The sequence below is a fragment of the Fulmarus glacialis genome, unplaced genomic scaffold (assembly GCF_000690835.1).
Source record: "Fulmarus glacialis isolate BGI_N327 unplaced genomic scaffold, ASM69083v1 scaffold8846, whole genome shotgun sequence".
NCBI classification, from domain to species: Eukaryota; Metazoa; Chordata; class Aves; order Procellariiformes; family Procellariidae; genus Fulmarus; species Fulmarus glacialis.
In genome coordinates, this window is record NW_009217551.1 from 1 (window position 1) to 22677 (window position 22677).

At 37.1% G+C, this 22677-nt stretch overlaps 1 protein-coding gene across 1 annotated transcript; it reads left to right on the top strand.

Moving 5' to 3' along the window:
- Window positions 1–630: 630 nt before the first annotated feature.
- Window positions 631–20848, top strand: TRIM24 (tripartite motif containing 24; the record flags this gene model as incomplete). Its single annotated transcript, XM_009579720.1, has 12 exons — window positions 631–748; window positions 4154–4419; window positions 5068–5232; window positions 7368–7547; window positions 9408–9543; window positions 10685–10757; window positions 12146–12314; window positions 12828–13141; window positions 15881–16013; window positions 17438–17512; window positions 18817–18966; window positions 20084–20848. Coding segments are annotated over 12 exons (1989 nt in total), but the record flags the coding sequence as incomplete, so codon positions are not given.
- Between the last annotated feature and the right edge of the window lie 1829 nt (window positions 20849–22677).

Here is a 22677-nt window from a genome sequence, read left to right on the forward strand (position 1 = left end):
TCATACTAAATCCAAAAGACAGCACTATATCAGCTACTAGAAGGAAAATTAACGCTATCCTAGCCAAAACCAGGACACTGTGAATCTGAGAGTTTTCAAAGATAAAGTTTATAAAATCTGTTCTTTGGGTCTCTAAAGAAAACTTAAATTTATTACAAAGGAAAATCCCCTGTGATGATACCTGTTGCCAAAAGGATGGGATACTTTTCTTTGAAAGAAAAATGAACGGGCTAACATACGTTTTGGGGGAAAAAAAAACAACAATGGTTATGTGAATCTGTACTTCACTTGCAAGTAGTTCAAGTCATTGAAGGTATTGACCAAGTTTGTGAAAGGATATGTATTTCTGCAGGGGATAAGAATTAATTTTTTTTAGGCTGTAGTTGATTGCTTTTTAAAACTACTTCAGGAATAAAAGAAAGATGTTAAGAATACCTCTTTTATTTGTAGCTTGGACAAATTTCTCTATCTTTCACCTCAATTCTCTAGGGGCTTGTTCAGGGTTTTTTTGTTGTTGTTTTTTGGATTGGTTTTTTGTTTTGGGTTTTTTTTTTTTTAAAGACTCTTTATGTTGTTCAGATACATGGCTCTGGCCCCAGAGAAAAAAATCTTGTTTTGTTCCTGTTCTAGATTACATATCGACTACGGTATCTTCTCCGAGCAAGGTGTGATGCTTCACCAGTGACTAACAATACCATCCAGTTTCACTGTGATCCTAGCTTCTGGGCTCAAAATATTTTCAATCTAGGTATGATGAAGTTTTATTAGCCCTTGGGCATCTTGATCCTATTTTGAAAGCAGCTTTCTTTTTGTGAAGATAAATAGCCTCCGCACTATTAATTTCTTAGTTTACTTTGTAAGATTTATTTCCTTACCTGTAGAAGACATTTAAAGTGCATTGTATGAGGAAAAGTATTATTTATGAATACTTATGATAAAGTATTAACAAACTTACCTTACTTGAATGGTACATGTGATGGTGAAAATAGCAGCTTTCAGTTTCCTGGGCAATACAAATGCCTTCTGGCTTCTGAAACAAGGAACACAATCTATAACCGTACTTCACATCCTAAGAAAGGATTCCAGAAGTCAGTCTCATTCTGCATCTTCCAGCCCTTTCTTTTACTTCAATCCCATCTTCCCAAGCTGAAACCCATAGCAGCAGCGTAATATGTTCAAGAACCCCCATTTGCTCGCTTGTCATGCTGAACAATAAGCCTTGGAGAACTGAGATGAAGAGAAGGGGAGAATGCCAAAGAAAAACAGAAGAACAGGGAAGAGAACACTACTTTTTGTCAGTTGTCTGGCTTTAGATTATCTTTCCTGAAGTTGTGGGGTGGAATTCAGGAAAAAGCATGTTTTTAACAGAGTTGCAAATGTACTTCATCTTCATTATCCTAATAGATTTTGGCCTAGTCTCCAAACTAGTATTTACATTTTTTCTTACAGCTATAAGTTGCTAGGGTTTTATGGTACTGGTGAATTCCAGAACCTGGAAGCTTTGCAGGTAGCCTGCTTGTGTGATTGCCTGAAAGTCTGAGTTTAATGGAGATAAGCATCCTAGGAACTCATCAGCTTAGGAGCAGGAATTAAAGCTTAGCGGTCTTTTTAGGATTTTGACTGCTGTCGTGCTTCCTTTCTCCATTGTTAGCTTGATGGCCATTTTTTGTTTTTCTGTCACGTGCAGAATGTTTTGTGAGATACCTGTGGGACCTTTTCTGCCTTTCATCAGAAAGTGCAGTCAGCTCTGCAAATGTACAGAGAAGTGCAAATGTATGTTTCTCTGCAAAGGCAGAGAAAGAAAGTATTATGGCAGTGCTTTAAGGTGAACAAGCTCCTTTCCCCACACACCAGGACATTGGATGGTAGCAGGGAAATTCTCCAAGTTCCTTCTTTGTAAATAATTTTTTTTTGGAAAGGAGTCGAAAGTGAATCTCTTGTTTCCAGAAACGAACTGTCAAGCTGTGTGGTGATAACTGTGAACTGCTGCTAAACTGAGATGATGCTTGTTAAGATGGGGGGTTTTCTTATGTTTGATTTTGGGGCTCTTTTTTGTAATTCGTTATATTCAGCCATTGAACTCCTTAAGTATGTTCCCTTAAAGTATTAAAAGTGCTACAATAGAAATGGCATCTGAACAGATCAGCACATGAGTTCTTGTAACTGTTTATCTATTTCAGTGATAGATAAAACCAGATCGCATTTATCTATCTCTTTTCAGAAATTACAGCCTTTAGGCTGTTACATTTATGATCAGACATGTTCAATTTCTGTAGATAAACCAGATTTAAGAACCACTGAAGGAAAAATAAAATAAAGTTTAAGTAAAGAATCAAGTTACTCTGGGAATGGCTTGAATTCTAGTCAGACTGTGTGTTACTGACACTGTGATAGCATCTGTACACTAATAGGATAGCTCTCTTACGGATTTCAGAATGTATTTAAGAAAATAAAATACAATATTTAAAGTGTTTTAATTCCACAAATTGTATTATAACCCATGGTTTTCTAGAATAACGGAAGGGAATCATTCTCTGTAGTACCTTTGGGTAAGTAGCTTTATACCACAGATGTTAAGTTTGGAAAGACTTTTGAAGATGTAATTAGACTTGGAGAGAACAGAACAAAAATGCGGTGTGGGTTTGACAGTTGATTGTAGTACAGTCAATACCATTCTTTGTCAAGGTAATTCCTTTTCTAGAGAAAGAAAATAAATCTATTTTGACTGTAGTGAAATATTTCATACCGCTGCATATGGGAAACAGTATTATTCATCTGCATTTTTCTCTGCTCACTTTATGGGAAACATTGACTAGACCTGTTACAGGCTTAAAGGGTATTAGGCAATAGATTGGTAGGGTTTTCCATTTTGTTTAGCATATTTAATATTTTTGTAATGACTGATGTGGTAGAATCATAATTAAAATGTATGCAACACCAAAATTACCAAGCATCAATACAAAAATAGTATTGTTGATGTTAGCTTTCTGCCCTGGTCTGCACTACAGTATGTTGGCTGGCCTAGACTCCCTCTGTGTCTGTGTCTAGATAGGGAGCTAGAATGATGCTACTTGCATAGCTTCTCAGCTCTTGGGATGAAAAAGAGGAATACCAAATGCAAGAAGTTTCCTCCTCCTTCAGATAATTTACCCCCAAATGAGCCAAGCTAGACTGCACAGGATCCACAGAGAGTGATGGATATGAGGAGAGAAGTGGCAGAGGATGATTTCAAGTTCTGCTGTAACAAGGATTGTCAAACTGTCATGTGGTGTACCCACCTCATTGAGGGATGCAGCCCTAAATCTCTGGGAGAGAAGGGAGTATGAGGTGTCTATCCCCCACTTGTATTGAAAAGCTGTTGTGCAACCTTCCACAGATCATTGGAATTTTTTAAGTCTCCGTTTTGGACCATAACTTTGTTTTAAACAAAGAAAGTGTCTTTGTCTTTTCCTGTACATACAGTGTGCTAGTCCCTTGAATCAAATCAAACTCTGTTCTAGTTGGAATTCATCTTTCTTGGATGAGGTAGCCAGAATTTTACATGAGAGTTTCATGTAATCACACTATATATCTCTTCAGATATATAGTGCCTTTTAGTGTCTAAAAGTTACCTGTCTAGTCAAATTTCCTTTTAAGTCAGTGGAGAGAGATAAAACATCTCCTGGAGGTGCCCATCACATCCTAGAATTGGTGGTGTGTAGCAGCTGAGAGTATCATTTGAGTATTCCATGATGTTGACTCCGAGGCCGGAAAGGATCACAATGCCTTTAAGTATTATGATACAGTTAAATCTTTTTATCAGACGATTGGATCAGGATGCTCTTTTCTGTTGAAACTTTGCTCCCTTGCTCTTCTGGGGAGGCCAGGACACCCTCCTAGGAGAATCCACCGTATAGAGGAGGCTGCAGCACAAGACAGTTTGCTAGTTTTATCTTTTCTGCATTATAAAATGCGAACATTTTATTGCATAGAAACAAACAAAATAAATGGAGTCCTCTATCTGATGTTTATCCATTCTTCACATGTTTATCCATTCTTTACATTACAATAATGAACGATGACCTCATGGTATAAAAGGAACTAATTGTGAAAAATAGCATTTCTGCTAGCTGCCATATTTTGGTATTAATTTTATTTCTTTTGTTTAAACCAGGTTCTTTGGTAATTGAAGATAAAGAAACCCCACCACATATCCCCAAGAGCCCCGTCATGGAAACAAACTTACAGCCACCAGGCAGCTTACCCTCAAACCAGCTGTCTAAGTTCCCAACGCAGATAAGTTTAGCTCAGCTCCGACTCCAGCACATGCAGCAACAGGTCATGGCTCAGAGACAGCAAGCTCAACGCAGAGCAGGTCCAGGAGGTTTACCAAATCCAAGAATGCCAGGAGCCATGCAGCAGCCTCCAGCTTCTCATCAAGTAAGTTATGACTGTTTCCAGAGAAGACTCTTTTTTTTCCATGGCACTGAAGAAGAAAGTAAAGAAAGATAAGAAAAAAGAAAGAAACTACATCTAGATATATAACTTCAGATAGCTTCATCTTTAGCACGTGGCTGTGTTAAGTGGGTTAGGGAACATTTTCTTTACTGAGAATTGAATGGGCATTTTAAACACGTCTGGCAGAATGCATGGTAGCACTCAGCCTATTTTTATTCAGAAAAAAAAAATCATATGGTATCCAATCGTATATAGTGCTGAGCTACATATTTTGTATTTTTGTCAAATGATTAAAAAGTGAATCTGTCATTGACTTTTTTCCAAGGCTTTTTTGCATAGACTGTGATTCTCCCATGTAACTTTCTAAGTTGGAAATACTCTCACTGGTTCTTGTAATGTATCTGCATTTATTGTATCAGAATAATTGAAATCCATCTACTAGGTTTTGTTTTTAACATTGAAAATTAATGTGTTGTGTGATCATTCAGATAAATGGTGTGGTACTATTTGTTTGCATCTAATTTATTAAGAGTTTCAGAAGTTTAAAAGGGCCACTTGATAAAAATTGCTGGAACATTGGATAGATATCAGCTAACTTGAAAAATTGTTTGTTTGTTTGTTTTCATGCAGGCACCTCCACGCTTGATTCATTTTCAGAATCATAGCCCCAAGTCCAACGGTTCAGCTCTTCCTGCACAACAGATGAGATTTCCCCAAAATCAGAACCTGCCAAGGCAAGCCATAAAGCCCAATCCGCTGCAAATGGCATTCTTGGCACAGCAAGCTATAAAACAGGTAGAGTTTCTTTCCTTTTCAAATAAAATATCAGATGTGCTTTATGTCATTGTCATGGTTTAACCCCAGCCAGCAACTAAGTACCACACAGCTGTTCGCTCACTCCCCACCCCCAGTGGGATGGGGGAGAGAATCAGAAGAGTAAAAATAAGGGTTGAGATAAGAACAGTTTAATAATTGAAATATAGTAATAATAACAACAACAACAACAACAACAACAACAACAACATGTAATGAAAAGGAAGATAACAAAAAGAGGGAGAAATAAAATCGAAGAAGAAGAAGTGATGCAAATGAAAAACAATTGCTCACCACCAACCAAAAAATGCGCAGCCAGTCCCCAAGCAGCAGCCTCCCGGCCAGCTTTCCCCTAGTTTATATACTGAGCATGACATCATATGGTATTAAATATCCCGTTGGCCAGTTTGGATCAGCTGTCCTGGCTGTGCCCCCTCCCAGCTTCTTGTGTGTCTGCAGCCTTCTCAGTTGGTAGAGCATGAGAAGATGAAAAGCCTTGACTCTGTGTAAGCCCTACTCAGCAATAATGAAAACATCTCTATATTATCAACACTGTTTTCAGCACAAATCCAAAACATAGCCTCATACTAGCTACTACGAACAAAATTAACTCTATCCCAGCTAAAACCAGCACAATCATCTTACTTTTATATTATTTTTTCAATTAGAACAGAGACTGCATTTTTCTCTATAACAAGATACCCACAGTTTTCTTAATAACTGTCAAGTTTCTTTCGTTTTGACAGTTCTAAGCAGCTGAAAGTTATGGAAGTGAGCCACTGTGTGTGCTGTGTAGGTGTTTCATTCTCTTGTTTGCTATTACTGTGATTTCTGGCACTTATGCAAAACTTAACATGGCCATGGTCTGCACACTACAGTCAGTGAATAGACAAAATAGAAAATCCTACTATTTAGCTTGATGTTAGTGACTTCACTAGGAACCAGGTAAAAGCTTGACTAAAAAGCTATAGCTGCCACCGTTCTCCAGAGTATGCCAAATCTGAACTTCTACAGATGAGGAGAGAAAAGAAAGTCCACAATTGTGGGACCTCTGCTGAGTAAGACTGATCAATACCCAGCTAATCAGCAGTTGAACTGGGGCAGAAGCAAACACTTAAGATGTTTTCTGGATGTTCAGGAAGGCAAATCTTTATTAAAAAGCATACTAGCACATGGGTTGTTGGGTATGTGGAAGGAAAGAGATAATCATGTCATTAGAGGTAAGCAGGTAAGAATCAAATGAATCGGACCTGTGACCTGCGAAGTGGAGTAATATCATTCATGTTTGCAATACTTATGATGTCAGAGAACTAATTCCAACTAAATTGAAAAGAGCTGTACAATATCTAAGAGCACCTGTAGTAACAAAAACTGTCACCTCTATTCTGTGCCTCTGAAAAGAAGATTGGCCTGTCTGCAAGCCTTTCTTTCAAGTATATTCATTATCTAGTAATGTCTTTCTGAAACTAGAAATTAGTAAATAAAATGACTGACTAAAAAGGAATTGAGCAGAGTCAAATTTTGCCTACGGTTGCCGTGAAATTCCATTAAAGTCATTGAAAACTGCATATGTCTAAATGAGAAAGAAATTTAGTCTGACTTGACTGTGCACTTCCTGTCATGGTGTTAAACATATATGTGGGTGGAGATCCAGTCAGCATTTCAAATTCTTAATCACTTTAACTTGTTAAGGGAAGCACAACATCAAATACTTGATGGCGTTCAAGTGATGCTACAGCTATTTACTTAATAAAGCACTGGAGCAGTTGTGCATTCAGCCTATTATCTGTAATGCTTTTATTTCACTAAAACTGTTACATTCCTCCCACAACATTGTCAATGCAGCATGAAATATTAATAGATACTTAATATCTAGATACAGCTTTGAATTTAAGAATTCACATTCATTTCTTCTGTTCATAGTTTTCAACTACTTGTCATCTTCCCTTGTCTTGTAAGATTGGTTCTTGAAATTGGATAACTTCAGAGTAAATCAGGATTTTATGTTTGAATTCAGCTTACTTGTTTAACTGATGAGTTAGAACCAGTATATGCAGAAGATGTCATCCGTTGGAAAAAATGATGCTGAATTGTGGATTATTGTCTTTTCTTTTTAGTGGCAGATCAGTAGTGGGCAAACTTCAACTGCCCTTTCAACTGCAAGCAGCACAACATCTACTCCATCCAGCCCCACAGTCACTAGTGCTGTAGGATGTGATGGGAAGACTTATGGTCCTCCTGTGATAGATTTGAGTTCTCCAGTGGGTAGCTCCTACAATCTACCATCTCTTCCTGATGTAAGTGTAACATAAGAGCAATGTTTTATGGATTCTATTCTGCAGTAAGTCTTAATGTTTGTGAAAAATAGAAACCTTTTAGACTGAAATTCTTCCTCTGTTTGTCAAAATGAGACAGTTCCAGAAAACAACAGTGCAGGATTGCCTACATGTTGCTGGCAATATTCAAAACTGTTCTGGGAGACAGCTGTTAGGACAACTAAGAAAAATAACATTGCAGGTTGTAGTTGTAATTGGACTTGTTTATTTGGATGCTGCATATTTTTCCCGTACCCCCCATAACGATACTAACAAAAATGAGTTAGCTTAGCTGTCGTTTACCAGTGTCCATAGATAGCACTGGGTTGCTGATGGTATTTCTGGTAAATTTTTAACATTTTTTTAATACATGTTGAACTCATTGAAAGGGCTATCTTAGGTAGCTATTAATTGTTGATATACTGGATATATTCCTTATATCTTTTCCTTTTGGTACTTCTTTTCTTCATATATCCTCTAACATGCCTGTGAGCAGGTGATAGAAGGAGCATCATAAGATCATCTTCTCTTAAGCTTCTAAACTTCTCTTTCATAGTTCCTTCTGATTGGTACGTGTTTGTCAGAGGTCCACGTTAGAGCTGTTGAGTTTTAGTCAGTTGTCTTTATTCTTTCGGATAACTGCTGGGCCTATTTTTGTGGTCTAAGGCTTGTAGATATCTGAAATGTCATGGTCTTCTAGTCATAACTTGCTGTTAGTCCCTGTTTCTCCCACCTGTCTTTTGTTCTCACCAACAAACTCTCAGATAAAGGTGTTCTATTTTTCAAATAGAGTACATAGAGTACAGAATCACAGTATCTGTCAGGCTTAAAAGGTGAACTACAGAACACGATCATAAAACTACTGAGTCTGTGAGACATTTTAGCATACTGATTTTTGTGCACAGTATTATTATGAACTCTTTTACTTGTATATGGTTAAGTTTATGCTATTAAGATACATGGCCTAAATCACTGTAAATATGCTGACCTAGCAGAGGCTTCTGCATCCACTTCAGATAAGTCTAGCTTATAAATAGAAATTTCAGTCGTCAATGTAGTTGATACCAGTGGATTTGTGAGGTGTCTGGATGATTGAGAAAACTGATACCAAGGTGACCTATTTTCTTATCAAACATGATCTTCTGTGTTGCAAAAAACCTAACATTTGAAAAGGTCATTTCTCTTTATCAAACCAGAATGTGTAATTTTTACAGAAAGTTAGAATCGTAAATTGGGAGCCCCTAAAACAGAGTTCAGTTGTCTGGCCTGGGCTATGGGTGGAAAGAACAAGTGTTGGTTTGCTGTTTGCGTTTTGAGTCAATATGCATGGCCCCTGCCCAGAAGGTTTGTGGGAGAGATGGAATTGAGTGTCCTTTGAGGTTCTTCCAGTCCTGTTAAACACTAGTGGATTCAAGGGTAGTTTGTGTGTTGCTTATTATCTTTTTTAGAGTATATAACGTGAGCATGTCGAAAGAAAGTGTAGAGATAAAAATTCATCTCTTTCTTCAATGTGTGAAAGCTACCTGTCTGATGTAAGCCTTCTCTGTGGCTGATGGAGAAAAATTGGCACTTACAGAATCATCTGATCTTAAAATTGAAGCACTGTCTGGATTTGGCCATTTCTTTTCTTTTTAGAGAAAGCAAGATGACCTGTTTTAAAGTAACCACCTCACTTTTTGGATGGCTAAAGTTAGGTGAAATGCATTTTGGTCTTCACCTTCAAAATAACAGTATGGCAGAGGCATGGGGTGGTTTTTTGTTGTTGTTTTTGGGGGAGTTTTGTTGTGGGTTTTTTTTCCCCTCCCAACACTAACTGCTTCCCCTCTCTTCCCCACCTTTTAGATTGATTGTTCAGGAAACATCACACTGGATAATGTTGTAAGGAAGGATGGCACTGCAGAGCAGAATCAGCCAAAACCCCCTTCGAACAGAACTGTGCAGTCACCAAATTCATCGGTACCATCACCAGGCCTCTCAGGTAATTGGAATGTGGTGCAATTTTCTGTTAAAGTGGTGTAATGGAAAAATCTACTGTGACACTGTTAACACTGTTACTTCTATTTTATATCAAAGATGAGAAATATGAAAATGAAGGCAAAGTTGTAGAAACTCTAGTAGGAGGTAAAGTTGAGATAATATTTTAGCATTGTCAACAAAGGTAGGTGGCCAGATCTTAAAAGCATGGAGGGAAAAACATAATAGATTTTAGCAAATTGCATAGAAATACATAGAAAAATGTCATTCTTGGGGTACACCAAATTAAAACCTAGAAGCTGTGGTAGGAGACAATATTTGAAAAAGCAGGACAGATGTAACAGAAGACAGTGGCTACAAATGTGCTGACTTAGGAAGTTCAATTTGGTTATTAGAAAATCTTTTTCACTAGAAGGGTAGTGCAGCATTGACACAGGTTGATCAGAGAGGTTATTGTTACGGGTAGCTAATGTGGTAGACTTGAAGGACTTGAAGGGGATTCCTGTCACCATGCATGGTGGCCATCAGCAGCTGCTCCATACTCCCATTTCCCAGTCTGGCCTGTAGTGAGGCTATGTGAGCATGAATTGCCAATAAGCACTTGTGCAACGTTCGTGCACTCCCAAGGTGTTTATGCCATTGGGCAGATTAGCTGAAGCAGGTGGATAATGCATTTGCAGACAGCACAGACCGGTTTCTCAGAATCAATGCTCAGGAAAAATGTCCTTCACAAGTCTTTTGGCTATCTGGTCCCCAGACCGTTGGTCTCTCTCATATCTGGCCCCCAGACATCTTCCTACTCGCCAGCTCATCTGGCTTAAAGTTTCCTAGCAGATCTCCTGAGACATCTGCTAGAATTTAATAAGGTAAGACAAAACAAACTGCAGTGATCAAGTGGAGGGGTCAGCCAGGCAAAGGTACTGACCCATCAGCCTGCTTACATGCAATGGGCCCATTTTTAGTCCTCTCCTTCCCTTTGTTATCTCATGCTTCTCATCCTTTCATGAATTTGTATTAAATGAGATATAGGTTAAATAAATGACACTGCAGGAGAAATTTTCCCCCAAACCTGTGTACTTCTCTGAGTCACATCTCAGACTCAGCACAGACCTGTGTTTTGTTCTAATCTGATTCTTCTATCCTAGGAGGAGTCAGTGTGACAAATATACACCCTCCAATTCGTTCACCCAGTGCCTCCAGTGTTGGGAGCAGAGAGAGGTAAGGAAAGAGTAGGAGAGAAGAAAATTGTAACTCCATCTCCATAGAACATGCCTCAGTCTCTTCCCTTATTAATGCATATAGAAGTCAATTTGCCTCATCTTCTCTGTTAACAGGCCAGACCTGATGGTTATTACAGCACTCTTTGCATTCTAAAATTAGTAATTTCATTTGTAGTGTATTAATAGCACATCTAAAAACGTATTAACTCTGTAAATGATGGCTAGGTTGGCATTATTAAAAGAATGCCAACTCTAAAATAGGTTTTAAATTCAGAAAAATCAGCTGAAGAAAAAGGTTGCATATTGAAAGTCCTCGTGAAACTATAAATGACTTCAGATTTAAGGAACTGATGTTACAAAGAGGGTTATTAAGAATTTTCCCCCATAATGCAGTTAGTTAAGTGATATCTACTGAGAGTCTACACAAATGTTTTTATCCCTTAGTGATGGAATATTAATGAACAAATAGATTTACACAATGTTGTTTGAAGAGTGCAGATTATTCATTAATGTGTTCCAATAAATTAGAGCGTACATCTGACATGAGATTAATTTTTCATGCAGAGAAAAATCAGATGACATTCATCCTACTTGAATTGGAAACGCAGATGCTTTTTAATATAGAATACCTTTTACTCTATTCCATTTACGTAGTAAATTCTGTGAAGGACTTTTATGAACTGTTTAAATGTTTGTCTGAAGAGTCTTTTACTTGCATGTGAAAAAATGTGATTCTATCTGCTGCTGCTTGAATTCATTTTGTTACATTTAAAATTCTTCATTATTATTAAAAAAAAAATCAACACCCTCGTATTTTTGAGTTTGGTTATCCGCTCTCATCCTATTATGACTAAACACGTGAAAAAAGACAGAACTAGTTCTAAAAATATGGACCCAGTTTTGGTAGAGCTGCAAGTCTGTAAGAAACTCTTCCAAGTTAATGTAAATACGTGTTTTATCTGGCTTATTTGCTTGTGTGGTTTACAATGATCAGTTCAGCTCTGGAGAAACACTGGCCTTCCCCAAAATACAGCTGCATCTCCTTCAAAGTGAGATAATGTTCAGTGGAAGTGCTTTTTTGTGTATGACCTGAAAGAAATGGAGATTATTTGCAAATCTTGCACTAATGGGAAGTCAAACCGTGAGTAATTCTCTGGTTCTGGAACTGCGCCATTAAAATTTTCCCTTTCTGTAATGCCTTTTCAATATACATCAAAGGAAATAAACTTGGATGTTGTATTCTATAAAAGTAATACTGTAGTGCTCAAGATTCAAAGAAGCAAAATGGATTAGCATCCTGAGGTCTCGGAAAGCATCAGTGTACAAAAGGCATCCAGTTCTGACTCTTAATTTTCTTTTTTTCCTGCCTCTTTCTGTCATTTACAGTTCTGGCTCCTCCAGCAGGCCACCAGGAGCTGATTCTACACACAAAGTCCCGGTTGTTATGTTGGAGCCGATCAGAATTAAACAGGAATCAAGTGCACCAAATGAGAACTTCGATTTCCCAATTGTTATAGTGAAGCAAGAAACGGATGAGGAATCCCGGCCTCGGAATGTAATATTAAGTTATAAAGATCTCCTTTCTCTTTGGTGGAGGGTATTTTGCATTTATGGGGAATAAAATAATTTACTAATATTCTGTTGAGGACTTTTTCAGGGGAAAACTAAAAAGCTAAATAAAAGGAAGAGGTGAAATTCAAAATCAAACTAGCTCTGCTGCCAATTCAATTCATTAACTGGCGCGATCAGACTGCTTTTATCCATTGAAAACCTGGGAAGGCAGGAAATAGCTTACAAACATCAAATTTCCATGTGGTTGCTAGATTTTTGGGGCATCAAAGATTAGTTTTATTTTTATTAGTGGAGCAGTGAGCAGTAAATAGCTTTTCATAGCTGTCTTGTGTTTAGTTGCCTGGTGCTATAGTATGATAGTAATTATTACGTGCATTTTGCATGCGTGTATGGCTGCCTGCATATAAATTCGTTATTCAGGTCAGTTTACTTGTTGTTAGGGTCATGTAAATTCACATCAATATTATAATTTGGCTTCCTTTGTTTCTTCTTACAGGCCACCTTTTCAAGAAGCATACTTACTTCATTGCTGTTAGATAGCAATCATAATTCCACTTCTGATGAAGCTGTCTTAAGAACAGATGCACCGGACAGCACAGATGATCAACCAGGGATACTGAAGGAGAACACATCCAGTGGGAAGACAGGATGGATAGGCCCCCCCCACATTGGGGAGGGCAGGAAAGAGGATGATCCCAATGAAGATTGGTGTGCAGTATGTCAAAATGGAGGGGAGCTCCTTTGCTGTGAAAAGTGTCCCAAAGTATTCCATCTTTCTTGTCATGTCCCTACACTGATGAGCTTTCCAAGGTAATTATGACCCCTTCAATTCCATCTAAACTTGCATTAAAAGAGGTAAGTTTTGTATTGTGAAACCCAGTACAAGAAGTTTCAGCCTCGAAGGAAGCAGTGTCTTCTCTGAAGTCTTGCATCCAGAAGTTTTATTAATTGGTGAAAATTGGAATTTGCATTGAAACTCCAGTATAACTTTGCAGATTTGCAGCCACAGTAATAAGACTCTTCACTTATTTGGCAATTAAGCAAGATCATTTACATCTAGGGCATCTATTATTAAACTTGGGCCACAGAATTACCAATCTGTCATAAAATGTTTTAAGGATGACATAAAAGATTTAAATTTCTTTAATAATAATAATAAAAAAAAGAAAAATCTAAGCTAATATAGTATTAAATACATTATTTACTATAGTGCTAAACATGGCTACACTCCAATCATGGGATGCAGCGACTGACATCTTCTAGTAACATCTCGTTCAAGGTTGAAACAAGCAGTAAACTTTCTTGATTGGCCGTTACAAAACAACTACTCAGTTTCTTGAGTTTCAAAATACAGTCTTAAATAGGTGGTTGTTATAAGCATTACCGGCGTTTGCTTCTGGAATTAGTGTCTTTGATTAAAATAAATGGCATCTTGCAATGTTCCAACCTAGAAATGCCATGCAATAAGCTTATTAGTATTAAAGGATAAAAACATCTGTGATAACATGTTCATTGTTTAATGCTTTTATAAATACTAGGTTTTCTTATTAAATATCAGCATAGCTTGCTGGTGTAAAACATTTGGATAGCAACTTAGTTTAGTACAATGATCATCTCTGTGCTACTCTGAACAAACATACTTCTACAAGCGTATCTACTCTTTCAAATGTTGCTAGAAATGGCACATAAAAATATTTCTTTTACCTTTTGAAACTTCAAATTACAGTTTGTTTTTTTTTAAATAAAATGATGCTATGTTACAGCTTTGTGCCATAAGCAAAACCCAGTAAAGTTACAGTAAACACTTAAACTAATAAACATTTGTGCCCTTCTGACAAGAAAAGAATAATCTTTAAGCAGGCAGATAAGTATGTATTTACAAGGCTTTGTTTCTATTAAAATTAAAGCTTCAAGAATGAGTCTTTTAAATTTCTATTTTTTACTGGATGATTCTGTGGAAATTGAGATGATGATGTCCACGTGCAAAGGAGCCAAAAACAACTTTTCTGACAGATCTGTAAAGGTGCATATTAATGTGTTCCTGGACTTCAGAACTATGGTTAGCTTAATTTTCTTTCTGGCTTCAGATGTATCAGGTTTTTGCTCTCATCTTTCTGGTGTTTTGGGGGTTTTTTTGCAGCTGTAACAGTTTGCTTAATAAACTTCGGTCTCTTAGCATTAGTTCCTTCAAACACACAAAATAATTCCTTTATTGTTATGTCAGCAATGTCGGTCTACTTCTTTCATGATTGCTTTTTGTTCTTGCTTCAGGTGGATAGAACAATTTCCGCTATAGATTCACAAGGTCACTGCATCTTTTTTCCTTCACTCCAACACACCACACTCTTCCTGATTCTTGGATATTTAAATGCATCATTCCTCGATCTTTCATGTGTTTCCTGTTTTCTTGTATCATAAGATCTTTAGATCATGGCCTGTATCTATTTTTGTGTATCTGTCACATCATTTCTCTGATGCTAGTCCAGGCACAGAGGTGACGCTGTCATATAAATAACTCCATCAAGTTAAGACACTAGAAGGTAAAAGTCTCTTTGAAGGAAGATGCCCATTATTCACTATTGTATGCTACAACTAGCAGGTGGTGGAAATCTTTGGATTACTCTGAATAAAAACCGGTATTTTTTTTTTTTTTTTAACTTGGAAAGTCTTCTGCCTTACTATCGAAATGAATTAAAAGGTGCTGCAGAAACTATTTCCCATTTACAAAGATCTTATTATTATAACATACCTCTGAGTAAATGTATGCAGTTAGATCTCATAATTGGTTATTGCCGAATTCTGTCTGCTATATAAGAAGAACAATTCAGCCCTCTTGTGGTTATCTGCAAGCATGCAAGTTTCTTCATTTGTGGAGAACTATATTAAAAACATAGATTCTTCATAGGTTTTTCAAAACTTTGAGGTTCACAAATTGTATTAGAGAATCAGTGAACATAGCTTGCAGAACTAATTTTGTCGTAATCTTGTGCTGTCATTTAAATCTATAGGGTTCTCCTAGACTAACTGATCAAATCGGGAACATCTGAAAGTTTTAGGGAGTGAAGAGTTTCCAGTTTTCCAAAAAATCTTGTCTAGGGTAATCTATGTAGAGAAGTAGTATGTTGTAGATCAGACTTGTAGAGAGAATATGTAGTTCTCAACGTATAACACTAACACTTTTCCTTCTGTTTGGCCTATACTAATCTTCCAGTCTCTCTGTAGTTAGGAAACAGAACTCTTAATAGTGCTTTGCTTGAATCCTATGAGCTCAAGTGAAAAATTTCAGTACTAACAAAGGTAGAAACCATTTTTCTGTTATGACACCATTAATGACACCAGTGCCATTAAAAAGGAAACAAAGTCTAATAAAGCACTTTTACCAGCAGTCTCTGCCTTTTGTAGTGTTTAAAAAACCACCACCAACAAAACAACACACGATGCAGAAAGAAACACCCCACAAATGAGGAACTTACCCAGAAATATGTGGAAAGCCTTTTGTCAAGAGTGTGATACATCACTGATGTCAATGTGTCCGTTTGTCTTCTTTAGTGGAGAGTGGATTTGTACATTCTGTCGGGATTTGTCCAAGCCAGAAGTTGAATATGACTGTGATAAACCCGCTCACAGCTCTGAAAAAAGAAAACTGGAAGACACTGTGGGTTTGGCGCCAATAGACCGTAGGGTAAGGATAAAATGAGTGCTGTCTTGCTGCTTCTTGTATTCTGAAATGTATGCATCTTTTAAAAACTGATGGTAAAAAAGGAGAATTAACTTTTTAAATAAGCTCTGAGATCATAGCAGCCTTCATGTAAACATGCTGAACAACACATTCTGAATGTCTGAGAAGTGGTTGTGATCTGGTGCTCTGAACTGGGACTGTGTTCTAGGAATTACCACGTGCTGTTTCTAACAGAGCTCTCATACACAGTGACCTTGCATTGAGAATTTTTTTCTTTGTTTGTGCTTTCCAAATTTGTCATAGGTTGACATTATCAACTAATGGTTTTAGTCTTTAAAGCACTTTGTCAACATCCTTTTAAAAAATTAAGGTGGTTCTTTCACAATGAAGATACACAGAGATGCGATACTGATCCTGCAGAGATTAACACAAGTCTCTGGGAATAATTGCTATCCTTTTGCAGGTTTGAATGTTCTGGTGGAAAAGCTATAAAGCAAGCAGTGGGTTTCCGACTTTTGGTTTTCCCTTAAACCTCAGAGTTAAAAGAAAAAAATTGTGCCTTTGAGCAGACAGTTGAACTGTTTGACAGAATCTTTTGGATTCTTGGGAGTTTGGGGGGTTGTTTTGCCTTTCTTTATTTTTTCTTATTCCTTTGTAGTTGTTTTATTATTATTTAAAACTTCTGTTACACAATTTTGAGCTCTGTTGGAAACTTTCAGCAGTGTTTTACTTGATTTCATTTGGCAGCTTGTGTAAATACACTGAAATTAGTATTTTATTTGGGGTCTTAGTCTACCTGTAGAACCATTGTTTGCATGTGCTGCTAACTGAAAGGAAAAAAAAGCTAGCTCTGTTTGTATTTTGCTTTAAATATACGGTATAAAAATGTAAGTCCTGTAAATAAAGGATCAGCAAGCATAAAATCACAGAAAACTATTTTTAGAATCTCTTTCAAGGCTCAAGATACAGTTTAATATATTTGGATACACAAAGAAAAGATACTCCTTACCACTGCTAACAAAAAGCACTGTAGGCTTTGCAGTTACAGAGCAGTTATACCCAGATCAGGAACAATATTACTGATATCTCTGAATATTTGTAAAGCACTAAGAGCCACGCATGCTTTTTTATTCCCTGAAATGTCTGCTGGGCTCAGCAAATGATGAATAACACTGTTAGTAACTGCATGAGGTTTCATACCATGCATTTGAGAGTTGATAATGATATATCTATTGCAGAGAAGGAATACTGTAGGCCATTGGTTACGACAGTTAAGCTTGCTTCCAAATACAGTTTGTGTGCTCACTTTTCTGCATAGGGGCTGGGGGAGTACTGAGCATCTGTTTGGTATTTTCTGTAGTTTGTCATTTTAGAACAAATTATGTAGGTTTCTCTAATTACTTGGGTATCTATTTTTCTTGACACAGAAGTGTGAAAGACTGCTGCTATACCTCTACTGTCACGAAATGAGTCTTGCTTTTCAAGATCCAGTTCCTCCCACAGTATGTACTTCACTTCTTTCCATTTTATGCTAGTAGCATAACTGGTATGTTTCTAAAGGCATTTTTATGTCCCATCATGGTCCATTATCAGAAGTCAAGTTTCCCAGACATTGAGTGTATTAAACGTGTTTAATTTTATTAAAACTCTCTGAAGGGGAGTTAAAAGTTGAAGCATTGGGTTGGAAGGGGATTTGCTAGTAAAATTCCCCAAGAACTGATTTTACTTAATCAGTTACTAATTTTACTTAAAAATAGACACAAAAAGTAAGTTCTAACACTGTCTGCTGATTTCACAATGCTGAGTGGTATCACTAAAAAGGTGAATTGGGATATGTTTGGGTTTTTTAAAATTACTGATTTTGAGAATTAAAGTACTCCATAGTACTAATATGAAATTGAATTTCTTATTATTAGCTTGAAATTTATTAGTTTAAAATGGTAAACAATACCTGGGTGCTTTAGAAGTCCAAGGATACACAGAAGAGTTACCAGCGTGATCAGATGAAAAGTACCCCTTTTACGTTCTTCAAGACAAGTCAATGGGAAAAGAATTCATCAATAAGTAATATGCTCCTATGCACCCTTTTTATCCATTTGAATAAGAATTCTTCTTTTGAAGAACATTCCACAGAGTTTAATAATAAGAAAGGGCACAAGAGATTAAATGATTAATCATATGATGGTCATGTATTACTAAATTCAGGTATTATAGCATTTCTCTTAAAATGTGAATCTAGTTAGGAAAAAAGTATAAAAATATTATCTTTGGATTTCATATCTTATTTTCTAATTTCTAATTCTTTCTAAAGAAAGAATAAATCTTAATCCTACAACCACAGTTTGAGAGGCCAAAATCTCTGAAATTTTCTACCATTTCCAAGGACATATTTCGTAACCAAAATTCATTTTAAGCAACCCGTGTACCATCTCTGTTTGAGTGTGTTGCCAAAATTATCATATGGTAGTCTTGAGAGTGAAACTTAATAGATGGCTCATTTGACTACATCCAAAAATAACGTCCAAATCGTTTGCTTTATCATATGTAGTCAATGTAGGTGGTTTTTTTTTTTCCTTTTATTTTAAAATAGGCATTGGGAGAAGTATATTTTAGCCAGCAAAACGAGCATATGTCACTGTTACTCCAGAAACTGTCTGTATATATGTTAAAAGTACAATTCTTATGTCTTAGAATTGTACTTTGAAGATGAGACTAAATCTTGCCCTCTCCCTCAGAGCTAAAGGTTTATAAAACAACAATTAATGAACATGACTGCATTTGATAAAAAATTTTATTCTCCATTTAGGTTCCTGATTACTACAAAATAATCAAAAAGCCTATGGACTTGTCAACCATTAAGAAAAGACTTGAAGTGACCAATTCATTCTACACAAAGCCGGAAGATTTTGTGGCTGATTTCAGACTGATTTTCCAAAACTGTGCTGAATTTAATGAGGTTAGTAGATACTTTATCTGGTTTTGTAGGCTTAGTTGCTTTCAGGAAAACTGTAGTGGGGGTAGAACTGACAACACAAGAATTTATTGTATTAAACTTATTTTGATGATGAGACTGCAGTGAAAAGATAGATCACATTTGAAACTACTGTGGTGTTAGATGACTACGCAGTGTAGATCCTTCCATAGAAGGAAAGAGGATTGTAACAAACATGCTAGCTGAATGACAGGACAGCAGGTAAAGAATATGACAATTGTTTATTGTAGAGGTTAATGGTGGGCATTTGATTTTAAAATTGGTTTAATCCTCCTTGCCTCAAATTTTAAATTCAATGGGATTTTCATTCTGGGAGGTCTGTACTCACCCTTATGATTTCTAGTTGCATGTTCAGTGATCGTTATTATCCCTCACTGCACATAAGGGAACACGTGGTGAAAAAGGGATGCAGTTACTGAGGGACCGCAAAATGAGAGAGGATTACACTGGGAATAAAGGCTCCTCTAAGTGGCCTCAATGGGGTTCTCATCCAGTCACCCCTGATAGCTGGGAATACTTCCTGCCGTGGTGACCTCCGCTTCAGGAAACTGATCAGCCGTGGTGGCTATGAATGACTTCAGGACTGCCTAGTCTTCCATGTTAAAATCATCATCATCATCTATCCTAGTAATATTTTCACGTAATTCAAAAAGGTCTGTAAGCGAGAGAAATTCTAGCATTTCAAGCAGTCGTTCCAAAACACTTTAACACCCTGAAGGCATACCTATATATTTCACAGCATAACCCAGCTTCTTTTTTTTTTTTTTTTTTTTTTTTTTCAGTCAGGATTTAAGAGTTTTTAGAATCTCTTTACATAGCTTTCAGAACCCAGGCAGTATGGCTTTTGCAATTGGCTTCTGTGATAATCCATCAGAGAAAAAAGTCATTGGGGGTGTTGGCCAAAAGATCTACCCTCACCCTCTGTTTTGCAGGCTTGTGCTCTTTGGGACCATGTGTTCTACAGGTGCCATTTTTTACTGCTGATTGATTTTTGTAGTTTGTAAGAGCACCTAAAAGACCTAATGTGATCTAAGTATAAAGCTATTTCGTGACGTATTGATGTTGTTAATTCCCCCAACAGCCTGATTCAGAAGTGGCTGATGCCGGCATGAAACTTGAAGCGTACTTTGAAGAACTTCTAAGGAACCTTTATCCTGAGAGGAAGTTCCCTGTACAACCCAACTGCCAGAGTGAAAAAGATAATCCAGAACTTAACGATGACTCGGATGATGACTTTGTTCAGCCCCGGAAAAAACGCCTCAAAGGAGAAGACCGTCAGTTGCTTAAATAAACTCCACGTGTTACTACGGAACGTTTTTTAAAAACTAAGAATATTTATCACTGCTAATTGTGAAAAGGGGAAAAATAATGACTGCTTTGACTTGTAGGTTTGTGGATATTCACTAGACTTTCTACCCCTTCTCTGAAACACAAATCTAATAGAGATCAAGGCATGTGGAGAACTTCTCTGAAGTTCCAAACTTTCACCGTACTTCTGGAGCAGCACAGAAACTGCCATTTGCGTGGGGTGACAGCTGTTTAACTTTACTTTGAGGAAGAAAAGAAGTTTGTATAGAATTGAACTTTAAAACATTACATGGGTTCGACATGTGGCTTTCTGAGTTTGAAGAAAATGTGATCTCACCAGAATTTAATTTTACCAAAGGCATGTGGCTGGCCATAATTTGATTTCTTTGTACTGTATTTAACACAAGCCATGAAAACAGATGGTGTAATATTATTGTCCTGCAATACTGACTGGTACAATGAAAGTGTAGTTGCCCCCAAAGAAGTTATTGGTAATTTTAAAATGTAAGGGAGAGTGTATTAAAAATAACTTTAAAAAAAAAAAAGGAACTTGTTTGAGAGTTTTTAATGGAGGAAGTAAAGGACAGAATACTTTGTTTTGCACCATTTTTCTCACCACCAGCAAGAACAATGGTATACCTGTACTATTTTGTTTAATAGGGTCTCAAGTTTGATGTACCTCTGTTTAATGGAGGGGAAAGTTTGCTTGCAACTATCAGTCAATCTTTGTGTGTGTTTGGAGAGGGGAAAAAAGCATCCTTTCTGTCCACATGCTCTTGTTTTTCCAAATTTCTAAATATGTTGTTGTGAGAATGCAACCAGCATCGTTATTCACTTGGAAGTACACAAGTTTCAAGAGGCGGAGAAAAAAGAAAGATATTGCTCTTCAACCCTTCATCTGTCCCTGTTAGAATCACCAGAAGGTGAGGACAAATCACCTTTTTTTGTTCTGTCTACTTTCCAGAAGCACTGGCAACAATATAGATGGTTGTTTCTGCCCTCAGAGATTCCTGAGTTAGAGAAGTGCTTGTCTATGGTTGCTCCAGCTATTGGTTCATACTCTTCATTTATGTCATCTTAAACGAAAACTGAGTTTTCGGGAGAGCAGGCAATCTTTTGGATTAATTGAGCTCTGATTGTGCCAGAATTTTGCAGATGGAATTGTGAAGAGTGGTGTACATCTGAGTGTACACAAGCCTGCTTTTCTCTTGCTGTGTAGCATTGACATGGTGCTGTGGATAGATCATTGAAAAGACTGGATAGAAGTGCTGCTTGTGCCTCCCTGGTGTGTACATATGCACCCAGAAAAAAGGCCCTTTTTTTGCCTCTCACCAGATGAGATACTAGCCACCTGCCTGTCATAGGGGGTGTCACTGCACACTTAAATGTAGTGGACACTTAAAAAGAACACTGAGTTGTGTTTGCAGCAGGCCTTTGACATAGCTTTTGAAATGCCGTGATCATGTGGTTGATTTTTAAGCTGCCTAGAGTAACCATTTAGTTTCCCTTTTTCCTTCTTTGTTTTGTTTTGTTTGTTTGTTTTTGTTAGGTTTGGTTTTGTTTTTTGTGGAAGGTTTTTATTACCTGAAGAGAGTTGCTTGTAGCAGGAGTTTTACCATCCCACAGTACCAGAAATAAAGGAAGAGAGGTGAAGGAGCAGAACAGGAGAGTGAAGGACACTATTCTAACAAAACAGGTGTGATCAGGGCGCACTACAGTAGCACAGACTTAAGAAATAAGAGGCACTGCTATTGCAACATTTGAAGTCTTAAAGATCTAGCAATGCCTAGAAGTCCTAGATACCCTCACCAAGTTTAACAGTGCTTCCAGAGGAAGGTGCTGTGTGGTTCTCTGGACCGTAAGTTGCAAGCACAGATGTATTAGGAGGCTTAGTGCGTTTAGAGGTGAAGTTAGACACCTATATAGCTTCACACTCAAGTTGTTCTCCCAGCGGAAAATACTGGGGAGAGGAGTGTAGGTGTACTCCTGCAGTCCAGTTACCTATCTGTCTGCTGTAAACTGTTTGAAAATGTCTCTGTTTAAATAATCCACTGGAAAAATCTGATTCAACTTTCATTTTGTGGTCTTGAATGTCACCCTAAGAATCTTCAGAAATTGTCACTGCAATGAGGTTTGAGATGTTAAATTTAACTACTTTAATGCAGATGGTATACGCGCAAATAGTTGAGGAATGATATTTTGTTTTTAAAGGAAAGTACTATATTCTTTTAAGCTGCTATGGCAAAGACGGTATCCACTTTGTGTATTTTCCCCCCTTTGCCTCAATCTACTGAATGGTGGCTGTTTTCTTTTTTTTTTTTTTTTTTTTTTTTTTTTTTTTTTTTTTTTTTTTTTTTTTTTTTTTTT